The sequence below is a fragment of the Plectropomus leopardus genome, chromosome 14 (assembly GCF_026936395.1).
Source record: "Plectropomus leopardus strain MGB_pleo_1.0 chromosome 14, ASM2693639v1, whole genome shotgun sequence".
Taxonomy (NCBI): Eukaryota; Metazoa; Chordata; class Actinopteri; order Perciformes; family Serranidae; genus Plectropomus; species Plectropomus leopardus.
In genome coordinates, this window is record NC_142189.1 from 22,747,543 (window position 1) to 22,767,985 (window position 20,443).

A 20,443-nucleotide genomic window follows, 5' to 3' on the forward strand; every position below is an offset into this window, starting at 1 on the left:
TGGATCAAATCTATACAATTTCAGAAATAGATACTCATCAATTGATCAAACTTAGCAAACAAGATTCCAACTAATTTCTCATTTTGACAAAAAACAAAACAAAATGAAACAATAAAAAAAAGGAACTTGCTATATGCTCCACCATCATCTAAATGTTTCAACCTCCTTTTATGATTATTACTTTTATTTTATTATTGAGATTCCTTTCCTGTTATTCTGTTGCTGCAAATAATGGAGGGAAATGCTCAATACTAATGGACAAATGTATGTACAAATGGATAAATTAAATAATTACTGTTTGAAGAGCAAATTAACAACAGGCTACAAAGCACAGCTTTACTGCCCTACCTGGTTCAAAGTTTCAAGTCTGTTCAACACTGCAATCCTTTGCTAGTCGAAAGTCGATCAATCATAGTTGAAATTAACATCCCTCAATCTAAATGTGCATCTACTCGGGAAAAAACTGAACACCTTCAGCAAGGTGAGGTTTGTTTTGCAAGTTTATGAGCTTAACAGGCACCTACAGAGGACCTACATCAATGAACAAAGCACAATTAGCGAAGAGAAATTACATATAAAATAAGACAACTGTTTTGCTCATCTTTGCTATTTAAAATAAAGTACAACAGCTCAAAATTGTGCCAAGTACAAGTGTGAACCACCACAGCCAACAGTATAAATTTGTTGTGTGTATTTGTGTTGTGTGGATGGAGATAAACATGTTCACAAAGACTTCTATCAAGTACAAATCGACTGAATGGAGATGTCGCTTGGACTTTCCAACTTTAAGCTCCAACTTGAATGTTTGTTTCATTGCATGTCTTTTTTTTCTCAAGTGCAATGAATTGCAGGGTAACCTAAGACTGACTACACCCAGGGTCACTGATAGGTGTGGTTGGGTGTGGTCAGAAATGCTGTGATGCACCTCTAACCATACCAAACAGTGATGCCACAGGGTCCTGGAGTACACCTGTGCATCACTGCAGCACGGCAAAAAGTTAGACCGCTGGAGATCAGCAAAGATAAGATTTCCAGGGGGTGTACAGTTACTTTTTTAATTCAAAGTCTTGTTAAATAACCTGCATGCATCTGCAAAATCACACACTATAACCTAGGTCCTCAACAGTTAAACAGCTATGCAAAATATCTGCTTTTCAGATGTTGATTAACCTCTTGACCTGTTGCACTGCAGTTAATAAGCAATTTGTACTCAGTAATGCTATGTATCTGCGAGTAATATCATATGAAGTTACAAGTTCTTAGGAAAAAAATGTACTTATGGACTTAACTGATGTACTATGTACTGAGAGTTGTAGAAAATAGGACAAACTTCAACAACAAGCAGACAGCGCACCAACATTTACAAGAATCTAGGTTAATGTAACATTATTGAGTACTGTGGTTATTGTCAGTTGGCCATCTTTTGTGCTGCTATTGGAAGGAATGAGTAAGTTCAGGTTGCTGTTGACAGTCAAACATCTAAATCTTCCTCTAGATGTTAAAGAAATATCACTATTAACCAACATTTTAGCTTCTTTTCTCAGGCTAAAACCAATCTCATCAAACAACTAAAACTACATCAAAATTAAGTGTTCAGCATTAGAATGAAATATACCATCTACTGTCTCTGCCATAAGTAGAGATGTGTAGGCTGTGAACTGATTGTCTGCTGATGAGTGCACCATCATAAAGTGTGTGTATGTGTGTGTATGCTGAGGAGGTAAGACAAGGAGGAGAGAGTAGGCAGACAGAAAGAATTAAATGGAATTAAAGGTTTGCCAACATAGCAACAAAAACAAGACCACCTCCCATTTCTTTCACTTCCTGCCACTGTCATTCATCCATTAATGAGCAGCTTGGAACGATGTGACTCAGCGCTAAATCAAAGCTTACTCCCAGCTCGCTCATTATGTCAGGGACAAGCTGAGACAGACAGTCCACAGAGACCAGCTGTCCTCCAGTCAGACACTGTGTAGTTCAATGACAGGAGTCCCTACAGAGAGATGAAACACACTCACGGATACATTCATGGGCAGGTAAGTGTGCAGCACACCCACAAACACACACCTTGAGTACAACACTGTTGGATGATACCATAGAGACGGGGGTTTTCTCTAAGATTCACAGTCATCAATACAGTTTGGTGAGCATTCCTGTGGAATAGCGGTATTAATGGTGACAGATGATTTGGCCCTGCAGTGGATATCAGGGTGTGCCATCATAAATCCATGAGTCCTCTGACAAGTGACAACTTGCTCTAACCCTCACCTAAAGTTAGAGCCTGACTGCTTATTAAGATGGAAGATTTAATTAGCTGATATTGGCATATCACAGATATATCGTATGCTCATATATGTTGTCCAATATGCACCAAAACAACTTTTTTTGACAGAATATAATGCAAAATATAATTTGAAATTGTCATTGTCATTACATATTTGGTCAACAAAGCTCACACCAACCTACAAAGATGCAGCAATGTAAACCAACAATAACCAGCAACCACCAGCTAACACCATCAGCTATCAATCAATCAAATGTGTGAAAGTACACATACAAATAACCAGAGGCCAAACCATGACTGGCATCCTGACACGGAGACATGTTCCACTGCTCATCTCAACTTTGATTCAGTGTTCTCTAAATGTCTACTGCCGCTGTATCGTGAATATTCATCTAAGCTGCACCTTGACCAGTGTGTCATGTTTTAAAGATCTCTGAAACCACATGGGAGCTGTTCAAAAAGTATCGCTGAGTTTACCTCTAATCCATTTTTCCTCTGTGTCATATTTATTTACAATCAATTTGTTGCCGCGGCAGTGCAGTTGCACAGAGACAGGGGCCTGGAGGAAGAGGCCGTGTTTCCGAGCTACCAACTCTTGTAACAGTTCAGTGGGTACGCCTTGGCGGTGCTGGGGGGAATGCGGAGGAGGAGAGCGCAGGAGGGGGGAGTGTGGGGGTGTCAAGGGTACAGACTAACAGTAGAAAGTAGGGAAGGCTGAGGAGGAGAGATAGTGCAGGATTTGTTGAGAGTTTAGCAGACATGAGGAGAGCTCCTGAGGGCCTTTAGCACACACACACGAATACACACACTGTCGCTCTTTCCCCTAACTTTACTGTGTCAGCTCTCACTCATTCCTTCATCGTTCTCTCATTTTTCACTGTCACCATGCAGATTCCCTCATCTGTTTTTTTGCTCTTTTGCTCATGCAATCCCATGCATCTTATTCACATGTTGTATCTTTCTGATACAGCGTCTCCCTTTCTCTCTGGGTGTCCCTTTTTTTGGTGAGCGGGTATGAAGAGCATACACAGTAGGCATCAAGGCCTCTGAGAGCTATCAGAAGGAGACAGGCTCTCCCTGGTTGTCTTGCTTTGCTACAGATTGATATCAAGTCTGCTGGAGGACACATCATGCATTTGTGCTCTGACTGAGTATGTGTGTGCTCATAAATGTGTGTGTCTATGTAAAATATGTGTGTGTTAATGCATTCACAAAAGCAGGCTGGACACAGAGGAAAAGCGACAGCTCGCCCGTTAATTACTCAAGCTAATAGAGCAGCTGCTGATTCACTCCTGTGTCAGTCAGATTCACAGTGGGATGGGGGGGCTCGGGCAGGACATGTGAAGCATTAAGATGGACGTGCTGTGACTCTGGACAGAGGCTAAGTGAGGTAAAGAGAAAAGCCATTAGAGTGATGTAGTCCAGGGACTTCAGCTGTCTCTGGATGAGGACACAACAAAAAGTTTGCAGACAGCGGACACTGGCAGTATTCAGGGGGCTCTTCGGATTAAGTTAAAAAAGTTCTCAGACCCAAAATGTTATGAGTTTCTTAAGAGGACTTTAAAGCACAATTCCCCAACATTTTGTAATGATTTTCATCTCATAGAAACTTCTTTTGCTCTCTAACTAACTTCTCCTCCGTATCCCCTGAGTCCTTGCGGCCAACTTGTTTCCATGGCAACATGTCCTCAGACAAACCCCTCCAATTTAAGTTGACACAAAATAAGCAGCATGTGTGGTAAGTTAGCTAATTAAAGACAAGGTTTCGGTGAGTGTAACGCAAAAACTACTGTACTAGCATTTGAGCTAACAAGCAACATTTTAAGATGGAACATTTTGACAGTTTGCATTGTAGTCTAAGACCAAATGTTTATTATATGTTTGTTGACATTAATAAAATATATTTAGCAAATGTATTATTTAAGATTTAAGACATTTATGATATCCAAATGCCATTATGACATGATGTAACACTGATAATCTGAGAAGTGCTAATCTTAAAGGGATAGTTCAGATTTTTGAAACGGTGTTGTATGTATGTATGTATGTATGTATGTATGTATGTATGTATGTATGTATGAGGTACTTATCTATAGTCAGTGTATTACTTTCAGTACATGGAGGTCAGCGTGGCCCCAGTTTGAAGAAGCAGGCAGGGGTGCTGACAGCCCAACACAGAAGCTAAGCAATGTACTGCTGTGGCAAGGGGGAAGAAACAAGAAGAAAAAAGTATTTTAGCCACCCAAAAAAAGGCCCATTTAAAACAAGTCAATATCAGTTTAGAGTACTTCATACTTGGAAAGAAGGTCTCCATTAAACTAGCATCGCTTAGCTTCCATGGTGGAACAGTCAGCTTCTCCAAATAAGGAGCATGTCGACTGACATCGACTGTAGGTTATACACTGACTATGGATAAGTGCGTCATTAAACCCGAGAAATAAAACAAACAAAAAACCCCTCAACTATCCCTTTAATACCATTTTTGTACATTTAAACATTTTCATTATACCTTTTGTAAGTTTTCCCTAAATGATCCCAAATCAGACCTCCCTTTTTTAACAACATCTCACTCCTGAAGTATCATTATATTTGTTCGATCTGAATGAAAAATGAACAGTATTGATTGTAAAATTTTGGATGGTCATGCCACAGTTCACTGGTGTTATCCATCATTTAAATTCTTTTCTTAACTTTTTTTTAATACAAACCAGTCAATGGTTTTGCTGGTTGTTTTTAAATTGAAAGCAATCCTAATAAGGACAATAGTTGTTGTAACTTTGTCATGCCTGAATTCAGTTTTTGCGTGAACACTGTACTACAAGCACTACATTTTAGACTTTACAGTCACAAGAAAATAATCACAGCAACTTCTGGTGTGATGATGTGTTTTCCACACACAAAACAAGAGCAAATCTCATGCACAACAACTAGACTTTTACAAATCATGCATGTCTTTTACACATAGTTTTAAATTTAATAGTGAAAAATGCAAGATAGACGCTCACAAAGTACAACACATGGGAACACATGGGAATTGTAAATGAAGGCAATGGGTAACATTGTGTGTACTTATTTGTGTGTGTGTGTGTGTGTGTGTGTGTGGGTGGGTGTGTGGGTGGGTATGTGTTGAGGTGGGTTGTGAGACTCAGGAGAGAAGACAAAAATCGATGAGGATATAAGGCCATGAATGCAAAACAGAAGTGTCCAGATACTGCAAAGGATGATAGAAAGGGCTTCCCAGAATGCAACAGTCAGCATATCTCTTTACAGCACCTTTTGCATTCATGGTGTAATTGTGTGGCAAAAGCAATGTGAAATACTGTGAATCTAAACTTTAAATCTACCCTGCTGCTACTTCAGTGGATGTGAAAATGCTCTCAGTATCAATGCATGCAAATCTTTGAAACGTCAGATTTTAGGTTGCAGTGAATGACATGAATTAAAATTACAAGCTACAATTTCCCCAATTGCTACAGCAGGGGAGTGGCTCTGAGCAGGGTATGGAGGAGATGATAAAAAGATGCCAGAAATTCAGCATGGACATGAAAAATGGAAACAGAATGGTGAAATATTCAGACGTTAATTAATGTCTATAAATAGGAATAGTCTGTGATTTTGTGGCATAGAAATGCCGAGCGCTCGTCAGCACAAAGGGTTCCGCTTACGAAGTACATTAGAAGCAGAGGGACACACTGATAACAGAGAGAGTGTAAGATTATGATAAGCCTCATCCCTGCGGTTTCTATGCACTAAGATTTTGAATCTGAGGAACAAAAGTGGGGAGAAGCTGAAGGAAGTGTATCTGCAGAGAAGGATTTGTGTGAGCGGTGGACCAGGAGAGGGCGCCCTTCGCTCGATGGAGTGCAGTAGAGCCAAGCACATGCCCACAGATCATGGACACACACATGCACACAATGCAGCTACTTAATCATATTCACCAGCAGGAGATACCAATCTTTTTCATGGCCATTACTTTCAAAGTCTCTTCTAATCTTACTTTCTCTTTGTCATTTTCCAGATATTCCACCTCCTTCACTCTACCCCCCTCCTTCCTTAATCCCTGCACTAAATTTTTCCACTCATGTCTTTCCTTAGGCATACCCAGGACTGACTCAACACTACTGTACTCACTAATGAGCATCCTCATCCAATGCCAGTGTTAATTTATTCCTTCTGTTTAGCATATGCAAATACAGCATCTCTACATCATCAAATCAGTAGAGGGAATTAATGCTTATTGAAAATGGACACAATGCAGTCTTTGCATCTACAGACACCGCAAGCTGTGTTGCCACGGAAACAGGATGCCAAGGTAGACGTTATAAATACAGAAACTACCGAGGGCACCGAGGTTGTTCACAACTGTGCAATTGTGTGTCAAGTTGCTCAGCAAAAGCTTGGACTTGTGTTTGAGCTGGAACCGTTGGCTGAATGATGATCTATGAACTTTGGCGGAAGTAGTTTAAGGTTTGTTGATGCGCCACTGCTGAGTATTCAAGAGAAGTGCCACGTACTGTGTCTTCCTGACAGGGCAATCTATCAGAATAAGGACATTTTCAGGGAGGAGCAACGTTTTGTAAAAAGAAATGGAATTTGTGAGCGAGTGCAGTCAAGCTGATGTTGCTGTCAAGTCAAGATTAAAATTCATACTATGTAGCCTATATACTAATGTATATATACACACACAAACACACACACACAGAGGCCCACACATATTGAGCTACGACAGCAACAAGCTCTCCATCACATACTGCTAAAATATCCCTGGAAAAGTTTCAGAGCTTCACACATCTATATTCATGAGGTTATTATAAGGTTATTTTAATAAGTGTCCACTCTGTCAGAACACCTTGTTCTAAGACCAGTCGAGAGGTGCACCCTAGGGTCCTCCATATTCATGCACTGATTGCCAGCCACTTCAAACAAACACAACAGCTCATCCTTCTTAGAACTCATGTAAAATATTCCACAAAAGCTTAACATTCGTAAATCTCTTCACACACTTTTCTGTTATTAATTAAACTTGCGTGGCACAAGAAGAGGATTGTAAATAGAGCAATGAATAGAGTGGATTGGATTAAAATTTGGCCAAGGTCTGGTTTACAGAACTTTTATCAATTCAAAATAACAGTAAAACTGCTGATTTACCAGATTGTCAAGTTCCTTATCTGCTTAAGTGCAGATGATCTTGCTTGTATGCCCCATCAAACATTAATTTCACGCTGCGAGATACTTCACAGTTATCAGTTAGAACTCTTAGTTCCAAGTTTCCAAGTCTCTCTTCATCGCCAAGGTTGCTGCGCCCTTGCTCTTACTCGTCAGCATGTGTCTCACAGCTGGGTAGGGTGTGCATTTAGCTTTCTAATCATGCGTCTAAGAAACACAGCATTCAAAGGTAGACATCAGTCTTGCACTGTTTGCAGAACAAAGGGCAAAAAAGAGGAGCAAGTTCACCGAAGAAGGCAGTTATTACTAAGATGACAAAATAGCCATGAGTCTGACAAATGAGCGAACTGCTGCGTGGCTGACGCACGTCGGAGCAGCGTTAGTGAGGGTTTGTTAGTGGGATGGATGGCATGGAAGCCCATGTGCATGCAGTCTCATTGCAGTTCGAGAGGTTAGGTCGCCCCAATTAAACGCACAGAGAGTAGTAGTAGAAGATTACTGTGTGAACTGCGGCCAGGTACCTGAGTATATCTCCCTGCTCTTCAATTTCATCAGCAACCTCTTCACACCTGCAATGATGTGAAGAAGCCTGTCATCATCACAAGTTCGCAGCAAACCAAAAAAATTCCCCCTCCCTCTAACATGTGAGTGGAGAAGATCAGGCCATACAGAGAACCTCATATGATCCTTTTTATCAATTTTGCTGGCGGAGACATTGTGTAGCAGCAATAAAACAACTGATAGGTAACACTCGCAATGATAAAGGTATCAGTTTGTGGCCAAATTGTAGGAAAAGGGTTGTTTCACTACATATCTAAAAGATCATCAGTCAGTAGGAGTGCAAATAGCCAGCAGACAAGATTTGAGCCCACAGATGTACAGTGCAAACACAAAAACAGGTAGACAGACAAATGTAACCCACCCACTGAGCATCCATCCCCCCAGCATCGCCACCCACTCATTACTCCCACTGACTGGCTCTCTCCGTCTGCCTCTGCATCGTGTGTGACTGGTGTGTTTACTGGAGAGGGGACATCTGTTTGGTCCTTACCTGTGTTCCTGTCTGGTAAGATACAGCAATGCTTCTTCAGTATGCCTGGCAGCACCTTCCAAGAGACAACACGGAAGGGGGAGAGGGAGGGAGAAAGAGAAGGAAAGATGTTAATATCACAGCAGCTCAAAAGCAGATAAACAAGGTGGGGCTCAGAGGAAAAGCACTGAGCCATGCTGCGACCACAATTACAGAGTAGCGAGAGACAACCATTTCTCACACCATTTGCATCAAAAGGAGCTGCTCCCATATTTATCTGAGACCTTTCTTCAGCGCCGCGATCTGAGCAGCGAAGCACTAAATGACGGTCCCGGTGTGGATGTGTGTGCCGGAGGTTCATTTTCAGCTGTGTATCTCCGATTCAAACTACAAACAGTCAAAGGTGGGTTAAATGGTGTGTGAAGGAAAATATGATATGCTGTCAGAACACCACAGAGATAAAACATCGCTCGATTGAGTTGGGGAGAAAGGTTGGCAATGTTATCAGTCAATCTGGGGTGGTCATGTCAACGGGCCAATTTTAGAAGCTTTCTCTGCTCCGTCAGCAGCTCTGCTATGCCAGGAAGTTGTAGCAGCAAATACAACAGCCAATTATTGCACTACTCACAAGCCTGGGGGGTCATGCTAATCAATAATACATGCTTACAGTCTACTCTGTGAGGAGTTCTCTAAAAATGTAATCGATCTAAAGTTGTATCTTAGCTGCTTATTTTTTTGCTACCATCACCCGTCTTCTGCAGGAAATCTCTGCTGTAAGGTTACTGTTCGTTTGCTTGTTTATTGTCTATTCATGAAAACACATAAGTTCTACCTAGAGGTTCCTCCTTAGTACATGTCTACAAACCGTGTGATAGGCCTGCCATCAGGAGGTGAAAGGAAAAATAAAAATGCTTTGCTCAATAAAAAGCAAAGCATGATTGGGACATTTGTTGATTTATTTTCCCAAAAAAGAAATAAAATGAACATCTGAGTGTCAGTGTCAGAACTGTTAACTGTTTTTTTGTTGTGTTAACAACAATGTCAGTTAGATCTGGTTAGGTCAAGGCTATGGAATATTAAATCATATATTTAATATAATCATATTTTCTTTTCTTTTTTTACTCTCAGGTGTGCTTTAACTACAGGTTATAGACTTATTGTTAAAATACAAAAATGGTGATTCTAATTATAACTTATCTGTTACAGCTGAAAAAAAAATCATATCATGCATCCCTAGTTTTCTTCTTTTGTATTTTTGGTATGATCTGACAGATTCATTGAGCTGAGCTGTGATGCTGAATCCCATCATTGGTGTTCACAAGGCACAAATATGCGAAATTTCCACTAGAAAACAGTCCAGGGAACCACAACAAAGAAGGAGATGCGGAGGTGGCTCAGCAGGTGCTATCAATGCCTCTTTGTCCTTGTCTCTGACTGACAGGCTCATTATTGTCCAAAATGACTTTCCTAATACAGGCAGCCTTCCTTTTCTTTCTTTCCGCTCCATTTTTCCTCATGATAGTGTTAAGATTTTTTTACATTTGCACTTTGTGGTTATCTCCGTCTCCTCTGTCTCTCAGAGATATTCTACTTCTCTCTGGGACTGAACAAGACCGATCAGATAAGTGTCCCTGTTAATTAAAGAGAGGGGCATATATAAAAGTACTCTTGAAAAGAGAGAAAAGACGGGGAATAAAAAGCAGAAATGAACTCTAATGGCTCGTCTCTTGGGGATATTCAATGAGATATCAACCACCTACATCATTCATACAGGAGGAGGGCCTCAAATACACAGGCTCTTGTCATCCAGTCTCACTTTCTACTTTATTAGTAGCATATGAAGAGGAGTGGTAATCCTGAATTAATATAAGCACTTCATAATAGTTTGTTCTCATAAAGTGCATTTGTCCTTGAAATCTCGTAAACTCAATTTATGCTTGATTTTTCAAATTAGTTTAAAGTATAAACTCAGGACTTCTGTTTAAAACTCTAACAACGGGTTCTGGTGCTACTCCATGGAAGATTTGTTTGATTGCTTAGAGTCATTTGGCTTAAAGCAAGAATATTTTTGTATCATAAAACTGTCTTGCTTTTTCTGCTCACACAACTGCCTCAAATCAGAGTCCCTGTACTCTTCTTGATAGAAAAGCGTCATAACTCGCTTATTTAAGCTTAATTAAGACCACCTGTTCCTGAGGGGGTGCATATTCATAAGATTTGATCATTAATATAATCAACACCCTCTTGAGTTACTCATTCCCAAAGTTATTACCAATGAGTGCAAAAAACCCCAAAAACTTCACACTGCTAAGCTTCGAATCCTGCTTTTGGAAATAAGCAGATGAAAAGAAGTTTTGCAGTATCACTAGTGGTATAAGAAGACCTTAAACAGTTATCTAATAAATATCAATAGCTGTCAAGCAGCTCTGCACTGTAAGGGACACAGAGATAAGGAGGGAATGGTTTAACTTCTCTCTAAAGCAAAGTGGTATATGAGTAATATGGGAGGCAGTCAAAGGGGGGAGATAATAGCAGAGATAGAATGAACACTATAGCCTACAGTATGTAACTGTGTTGGTGCATCAGAGGGTAACATTGGACAGAGACCTGCATGAAGACCCTGATGTAAGTGATACAAATTCTCTTAAATCACACAGAAGTGACAACTCTGTTTGTGTATGTGTCTCTTGCATAAGCCCAATGTCTTGCTGGACCAGCAAATCCACTTTTATCCTCTCTTAAAATGAAATATAGTGTATCTCCAATTAAATACCTACAGGACCCTTTCCGTTGTTACCAATGTGCTAGTGCGCTACTGTATTAATTGAAGATTTAAGTCATGTACTAAACATTATTTTATGATTTACAAGATTTTATGAGAAATATATGTACTAAAGACACACTGAACATATTGGCAGATACCTGAGAACTCAATTATGAATTTGAGCCAGCCCTTTAGCTCAACAGTGATAGTCCAGGATAGAAAGTGCACACAATTGTAGCCTGTGCTCTACTTGATGGCACAGAATGGCTGAGCCTGTACATCAATTAGATCTTTTTTAATTAATCTTTAATTTTGGATTTGATTTTTCTATATTATATATATGTATATATATATATACACCTAAGCAGTAAATGTTACACTGTAATTTCAGAAAATATTTCTGTCTTAAGCAAAAAAACTCAACAACAAAAAAACAAGGCAGTTTTTCTTAGCTGGTAAAAAGTTGATGTTTTGGATATCATTGGTTTTCACATGAGAGCATGGATTGGTAACATGGTCTGGCACTATAATTTTAATTAGTGAGCTTAACACAGTTACAAGCCTCAACTACAGCAATATGTAATCACATATAATATTTAAGTTGTGATTGTGAAGAAAATCTTACTAAAAGTATCCTGTCAAATTATATTGTCTTTGTAGAATTTATTCAAATATACTTTCACACAGAATAAAAAGGCAATGTTAAAATCATTTTAAAGATAGTTTTTAATGTGTGCACTCCACACGAGAGAACAAAGCTGCAGATTTGATATCTGATGATGGCAAAACAGATACTGCATTGGTTATTGTAGTGATTGAATATGTAAACAATTTGTTGGACTAAAGGACATCCTTCCGTCTCATTATTTCACCTGTTTAACATGAAAGTATCTCTTCCCTGCATGCCCTCCAAGATATGCAACAAAATGCTACTCAGTAAACAAGTGAAAAAGATCACATGTGGTTGGTACAAATATCTCTGCTGAGATGAGAGAGGCAATGATTGGTTTGTATGACTCAAACAGCTGCATGATATACAGTTCTAATTGATGCTGGCTAGCTGGCTGGCTGGCAGAGACTTGTACTGGAGGAGTGTGGAAAACGAACTGTCAGGGACACTCTTCAGTGTTTCAGACACTCAGAGCTGTCACTTGCCTCTCATTTACGGTTTAAAAGGATTGGAGTCTGGAGGCAAGGCATCTAATTTCACATGAGGAAATGTGCTGGGCATCTATTTGTTTGTCTTTTTAAGCTTATCCAGGGATGAGCACAAGAGAGGATTTATGTCACCATGTTTTAACAAGACAGATTTACAAGACAAACCAGGACAATCCCATGGACACATAACTGGGACAATTCGAAATACAAAAAAAACTTGCGAATCTGGCTTGGTGTTTTGGGTATTTGCACAGATTAGTTTTCTCAGTTTATTCATAAATTTGAATAGCTGGTTTCATTCAAATCGCAGTTTATAGGTAGCATGATTTTGTACAAAGACCAGCTGTACGTATGAAATAAACAATCTTGACTATATTAAAACCTAATTAATTTTCATCTCTCATTAAATCAGTCATTTAATTTTACAGTTTTGCAGTTTTTGTGGTTGTCAAAGGAAATTAATCAAAAGAGAAAAGAAGATCCTCAAAGACAATCCACAGCAGTGCCCTTAGGACTAGAGGCCCAATCTTATGAATGATTCTACCAACCACATTGAGTCAGTGAGTTAATAAAAGGCTCCATTTAGTAACGTTGCAGTTTACCATCAGGCTCTTCCAAAAGGACTTGTTGCCATTCTCTTACTGCCTAAGGCTGTAAGAAAAAGGATTCAGTGGAGACATTGTAAAAAAACACAGCTAAAGTGGATGTTTTCAGTGACTCATATTGTTACCCTGTTAAATTTCTAATGGTGTATGGGTATGCACTATTTTGGTCATCAAGCAGGCAATGAAAAAGTAGTTGCTGGTTATAGAATTGTTTAAATCTTACACATGTATTTTGCTTAACCGAATTTCTCATTACAATCCTAAATTCCCAAGCTAGACATAAGCTATCAATGCAATTTCAATATCACCCATTCTGCAGCACTTGGACAAACCATGTCATACCAGAAAAAAACGTATAAACACATTAATTTTGTTTCTAGGGTGAAAATTTATTTCAAAGGATATATGTGTGTGATGAAAATATTTATACAATATGTTGATCTGCTTTCTGTTTTTTAACTTCTAGACTAGCCGTGTGCAAGAAAACATCCTTATCCTAGACAAGAATTCATAGCTTTAAACTATAAAAAAAAAATGTGTAAAAGCCTTCAACATTTAAAATTAACAGTACATACTGATAACATCTGGGTAAAAATGTACTGCTGTAATACATTTTTTTTGTTGTTGTTAAAATGTTGGTGCTTTAAAGATATTTTTGTCAACTCTTTGTCAACTTTGTCAGATTCTAAAAAAACAGAACTTGATCGGACATAACATGAGTAAGCTAGATCACAATGAATCCTGTCTCACTTTCTGGTTTCCAAAAAGGTAAGTACTGGTAAGATTTCTATTTTTACATGAATTCATTTAGTAACATTACTATCAGGTGTGTCTCAACAATAACAGGTCAATTCAGTAGCCCATCTTAATCAAAACAAAAAATATGACTTAAAAATGAGTATTTTGATTAGAATTAAGAGAAGTCCTCTGCAAGACTTCACCTCCATCAGATGACACCCATTATGTATGCTGTTCACGAAAAAAAATTATATCATTAGGAGGTTGGTCCATTAAAGTCAGGACTTTGAGATTTTCAAATGTATTTTCCAAGAATCAGTAATATAGTTAGTCATTCTTCACTACAGTGTGGCGTCACATATATATCCACTATAGCATCAACTTCAGCCACTTTTAGAATGACTCATCAAATAAATATGAAATTGCTGATCCTCCAGGCTAAAGTAGCAAGTGGCACATGGAAATTCACTACTGCATCCATTTAAGTTATTCAGAAGGTTATTTTTCTGAGAATAAACAGAAAAACAAGGCGTATGCATGTTTTTTTTCTTCAAAATGTTTTGATGGTTGGTTCAAATATAGTTACATGTCTTGGACAAAGCAGACACTGAGCTATGTCGATCTTTTCACAGAGACATACTTTACAGTATAAGAGCACTCAAGAGAGACAAATGCAAAGACGGCAGAGGCAGAAGAAGAGAAAAAAACAACCAAATGCATGCTCATTAACTGAAATGAACAATCAAATGGGCCGACTCCGGTGAATCACACACCATTTGAGTCCATGAGGAAACTTCCTCTCTGACACAGCTCTCTGAAAATGACCCCAGATACAAAAGTACTGATTACTTCACCCCCCCCGAAAGTCCATTTGTCTAGGATATTGTGTTTATCTACTGTTTGATGGAGCCTGCCTCATCAGACTGGAGACTGAGGATCAGAAATAGGCTCCCTGATTTAACTTGTGCAAAAGCTGGTGCTCATAAAAGCAAAGTTACGACATTAAGAAGTTCAAGTGAACGAGTCTTTCTTCTTGTTCTTATTCTTCACCCAGTAGTGACCACATAGTGAACCCTGTCAACTTAGCTGTACTAGACATTGGCAAAAATGCCTCCAAACAAGTCAGGCTCCATTGCACTAGGTTTATTTAATAGCTCTGCACATGATCTGAGGCTGGGGGCTACACAGCCTAGTTTGATCATGGCAGTGAGCGGTCAACAGGAACCGTTCTTGTCCCAGTAGTGTTTCAGGATGCTCACAAAGCAAATACCTGTCTACATGCAGCCCAGTGGCCACACAAACACACACAGACATACAGGCTCACTACCTATGTCCCCACACTATTACTGCTGGCTACAGGCAATTATCACAAGTGGCAGTGTATAATAGGATATCTTGGCGCCTGCTGCTGAGGGCTAGAGTGCAACTCTTGGTGAGCTAATGGAGATCTAAGAGGATGGACGGGAAGTGGAGTCACTCCAATGTATCTCAAAACTCTTCCAGTTTGCCTTAAGCACTGTCTGCCCCCTTCTTAACCGGGCAAGATATCAAATGCAGTGGTGTGCCGATAGTGCAAAGGATAAGGTTTGCACTGTAACCACTCAACAAAGCAATAGCTAATGAGATTCGGCACACAGAAGTGGACAGAATACTAGAAACGACTTTTAATATAATGCAGTCCAATGGCGCAATACCGTAAGGCCTCGAAAATTGACACCTGTCTAACATTGTGTCAATAACAAGTCAGGCCTGCAAGTTTGACAAACAGCTGAATCAAAGCAAATACAATATGACTCCTATAGTTTTCAGTTAGATTAATACTCATGTAGGACAAAAGGAGGCAGCAAACTTAATTAACAACCTTTACATCACTTATTTCAAGCATACACCACCAGAGACATGGGTAGGCCTGTAGATGAAAGAGGAAATGAGAAGCTGACGTCCCCTCAAGATGCTCTTGGATGGAGGAAAGTGGTGCACCTGGAAAGTGCAGGGACATATTTGCAGGGCTAAACAGAGGTCAAAGCTCTTACCTAAAGTAACCTCTGGTTAGCTTGCCAAACGGCAGATCCGCCTAAGTGCACTGTAATCATGGCAACAACAGAACATATCCATGGTCACAGATTGCTGACTTTTATTGAAAAAGACATGATGACACAAGATTTGGTTATTGAACAACAGCAGCAGGGTAAAGGTTAGGGCTGCGTATTGGTCAATGCCTTTAAGGTATCAACTGAAATAACCCAGTACCAACAAGTATTAAAACTTCAGTCAATCAGTTGATCCCTTATGTACCCAAATCTAGAAAAAACACCCAGATTGGTATGGTTTTGCTTGCAGCCAGTCACCCAAAGCGTTCTTCAATTTATGTGTTGTGATAGGCCAACTACCACTGCCCTTACAAACCATACGGTCTGTGGTAAAGTTGAGTGCGGCGTATTTAATGGAGTTGGCAGTTCAGCTTGCCAAGATACCACCGTTGTGATGTCAAACTAACCAACAAGGATCACTTCCAGGTAGACAACCGGGGATTGATTTTAATTGCAGAGATATGTGAAATCTGCAAACTTACAATTTCTGTTGTAATGTTCAGCCATGATTGTAACATTTGAAAATATAGAGTTAAACATGGTGGCCCATCCTATCTGATGTTTGTGCTGTGCTTATCAGTTTAAGTATAAGGAATATTTAGAACAGGGCTGTCTGACGTCAATGTAGAGTGACACGATTTGCCCAGCGCCTTTTCGTTATATGTATGTGATGCAGGAATTTTTTACCCGCAAGTCGATGTGAACAAACGCTGTAATTTGATCTATACTACAATTCTGTGGCATCTGGTGGCATTTTTTGCACCTTAATGCTTTCATTCACGATGGTTATCAAAGGAAGCAGGAGAAAAAAGTATCAAATGAAGAATTCTTTTGGTATCAGTATTATTTTAAGGACACTGGCATTTTGACTGGTATGGTAATGATACGCAGCCCTGGTAGTACTTGTAGGAAAATTGCCATTTATGTTAAACGGCTTGGGGCGATTAAAGCACTAAGTAGTTCTCTGGAGCTTAATCAAATCTCTTAGACCTGTCCCAGTGTAAAAAAAAAAAAATCTGCTGCCTAGATGCCCTTTGCTAAAGTGGGCTATTTTATTAAGCCAATATATTCAAGTTCATTGCTGGGTTTAAAGGATCTGGTAAAGACTCGGTTTTAAAAGAGCTGGGCCTGTCGCCAACAGTAATGGTATTAGGACTTTTACTCTACAACGCAGACCTCCAGTACACTTGGAGTTGTAGCGGGTCTTTCACTTACATTAGCATCAAATTTCACAATTTGACAATGTTAACACAGTGGGCCTTATGGGACACATTTATAATTCCTTTTAGGCCATGAGATGATTTACTTTTGTTTGTAGTCAAAGAGTTTCAAAGACACACAGCTGACAAGAGGCTGCTGCGCTAACTTTCAAAGACAGCAGCTGTTTCGATGGAAATGTACTCGCCTGGCTGACAAAGGAAGCCTGGTAAAATCATCATAAATGATGACATTACCAACTGGGATCACTCTGTCTGTATTTATGAATGTGCAATTAGAACAGAGAAGAAATGTTACAGATAGTATACCAGCTTGCTAATGGACCTTGTAATGAGTAACTTTTGACTTGGAGCTATGTGGCAGCTATTGCAGTAACAGAAACAGTGGGAGAATATACGATGACACCCACCTGCCTGGAAGATCTGTGCCCGCCGCAGCACAGAGGTGATTAACTGAGTAGTGTTGGTGCACAGATACACACACAAAGACTGTACAGTATATACAGTGCACACACTTAGCTCTTATGCATTATTAGATTCATAAAGCGTTGTCCCGTTCATTCCCTCTGCATCCCTCTCCTGGAGCCGAACTATTACAGATGCTGGGGGCATTCATCAGAAAACGAATTGAGACATAAAAGAGAGGTTAAGTGAAAGAACAAATGTGAACAAGATGCATGTGGAGCTAAGAAAAGTATTTAAGTGAGAGAGAAGAAGGATAAGAAGAATGGGACATTTGTCACGCTGAGTGGATGAATAAGACAAGAGCCTGCTGGATGTTTCAACATTTACTTGTAGTCCGTCTTGTCTACGTTAACCGCTGCTTCCACCTCCAAAGACCAAAAGTGACATCATCACACTCATAAATGTAGCGTTTCAAGTTTTCTATGCATCTTAAAACAGAGTATGAGAGCCTTATCGTGTCACTGCCAAGTAGGCAAAGTCCACACAAGCTTCCCATTGACAACTCCGCACGACTCTGTTTGCGTGGGCTTGCATGTGTCTGTGTGTGCATGCATGCAGGCAATTTGACAGCAGCTCTGGAAATATCCTGAAATGAGCTACCTTCAATTCCAAAGTGCTTCTGAGAGGAAATGGTGTCAGTTTCCAATTAGTTTTTTTTTTCTCCTTTATTCTTTGTACGCAAGTGGTAGCTTTTAATAAGGCTCTCTTCTTTTTAAGTAAATAAATTGCCTGGTAGGGTGAGCAAAGATTTCTTCATCTTGGATGAATCATCAGACCTTCATTCAAAGACTGATTCTAAGCAGAGGAAGTGATGCGGATGAGGTAAAAGTCAACCCCCCCCATGTAAAGCTGGTAAGTGACAGGTAATTTATTTCTCAGTCACATAAGGACTTACAGAGGGTACATGTATTTCTCACCTGCCATCTGGCACCTGTCCACCTACAGGTTCCCTCTCGTTTAGGTATACACAAGCTTACATATTACACAGGCACACCCAGACAATGTAAACACTAATCCACACAAACAAAGAATCTGTGAATTACTCCTCTTATTGATTAAAAGTAATTGCACTGGCTCCTGACTGCTTTCTGCAACACCACTGTTCTATAGCACTTCTTGACACCTGCATAATAAATGGACATGGGACACTTTTCTAGGACTTGTAACACGCTTGTTACTATGGCAGAAAATGCAGTTTCCATGTATGAACTGCTGTGCAGTGCACCCTTATTTTCAAAGATTACTGACTAAGAAAAGGTTGATCACATACACATCAAAGTTTCACCCAAGCAGCTGTGTGTCACTGAAGCAAGACTGGCTGGCTAAAAATAAAGGCTTTTTGTATTATTGAGCAGCGTAGAAGTACAACATCCAGGAGTATCTTGGTAAAAACTTCTCGCTGCGAGGGCGAACAGCAATAACTCCATTGAGCTTCTAAAGCATTGCAATGAATATGTTCTCCTATTTTTAGCACCTCTGTGATTATGATGTCTGACTATTTGAGTACTGGCAGCCAGCACTTTTTGTCACTCAGTGTGTGTTGAGTACTGTGTATTTGCTGTGGATTCGACAGCACTGCTGAAGCAGACGTTTTATACAACTTCAATTCTTTTTGTGTCGCTCAATCATGGGAATCTATTGGAGCCGAGACATCAATACTTGCAACTTGCACTGAATATTAAACAACACGATGTGTCAGAGTACAACTGACAGTGATGACGAGCTTTTTACTCAAACAGGCAGTGAACTTTTTATAATCCTGCAGCACCCCCGACAACTGAGAAGCTTGATTCCTGCAGCAGTAATAATCACCCAATCACAGGAGTCGCACTACTTAAATCAGATAAATCAGAAGGCTTGTGGGAATTGTGCATATGCTGTTCAATGCCTTGTTCACTGCAAGGTATTATGTAACATGTTTATACAGGTCTGTGTAGTTCCTTGATTCTTACAAAACCTACAGCTTAGCCAATGCCTTCTGCCATTAAGCTGTATGGAGCTCTGCTCTCATTCAGGATTGCCAGCGCTGGGCTTGGGCTCTCTCAGATACAGTCAGTGAAGCTCACCCACAAAGACTACAGTCGGCATGATACAAACAGTATTATCTGACAGCACACAACAGGAGGAGTCTGGGGAGATCAAACCTGACATAACATCCATTTGAGAAGTTAGCCTTGTACTAAGAGGTCTTTTTCTGCCTGAGATGCTCCTCATTCAAGCCTTCTCCTCAGGGATGAATGTAAGTGCAGGAATGACATCCATTAGAGAAAGCTGAGGAGTGGTCAACAAAATGAATGTGCATGCAAAAGTGATGCACAATTCATGTCATATGCTGTTAACTGTGATTAGTAACCACATTTAAATGAATCTGCATTTCTTGTAATTAATATAGTTGAAATAATTGTGGAAGGGTTTTACAAGTGTATCATTTTGAATAGTCCAAAAGTCTGATTACATTACACAAACCTACACATCCTGCAACCAAACTGTAAGCACACCCATTTTTCACTACTGCATAAATCTTCTCATTCACTGTAAGATAATCAAATACAGTGTTTGATTTCTGCACATGTCATATTTAGGAAAAATATACTCAAAGATTTATAAAAGAGAGAGGGGGCTTTACCTTCTTCAGAGCTGACATCCTAGGTGGATCCTCCTCCTGCAAAGCCTGTTCACATGCTGAGGTCCCAAGCCAAGTTTGGAGGGTGCGCAAATCCTAACTCAGCCCGGTGCTGATGCTGAGCCATGAGGTGCCTGCTTAGTATTCTCATCTCGCTTCCACCCCGTCCTACAGCTGGCTCCGTGTGCGCACGCCCCAAACTGCTGCTGTTACAAGATTCAAACACATGGGGAGCTCTAGTCTGATGCATTGCGCTCATTACACTTCATGAAAGAAAGTTGGCAATAAAAATTGTACTAAAAA

The 20,443-nt window shown here is 39.8% G+C and overlaps 1 protein-coding gene across 6 annotated transcripts in view; it reads right to left on the reverse strand.

The window, feature by feature from the left end:
* The window catches only part of dlgap2a (discs, large (Drosophila) homolog-associated protein 2a), a 199,601-nt gene that overhangs the window by 178,684 nt on the left and 474 nt on the right, over positions 1 to 20,443 (reverse strand). For 4 of the 6 annotated variants that reach the window (XM_088087252.1, XM_088087249.1, XM_088087248.1 and 1 more), the window contains exons 2-4: positions 20,144 to 20,346; positions 8,502 to 8,556; positions 7,972 to 8,019 (exon numbers count right to left, since the gene is read on the reverse strand). In XM_088087252.1, coding sequence (XP_087943378.1) covers positions 7,972 to 8,019; positions 8,502 to 8,556; positions 20,144 to 20,161 — 121 coding nt within the window. In that variant the 5' untranslated portion in view covers positions 20,162 to 20,346. The remainder of the gene's footprint in view (positions 1 to 7,971; positions 8,020 to 8,501; positions 8,557 to 20,143; positions 20,347 to 20,443) is intronic. The other 2 variants (XM_088087247.1, XM_088087246.1) reach the window with 1 other exon arrangement.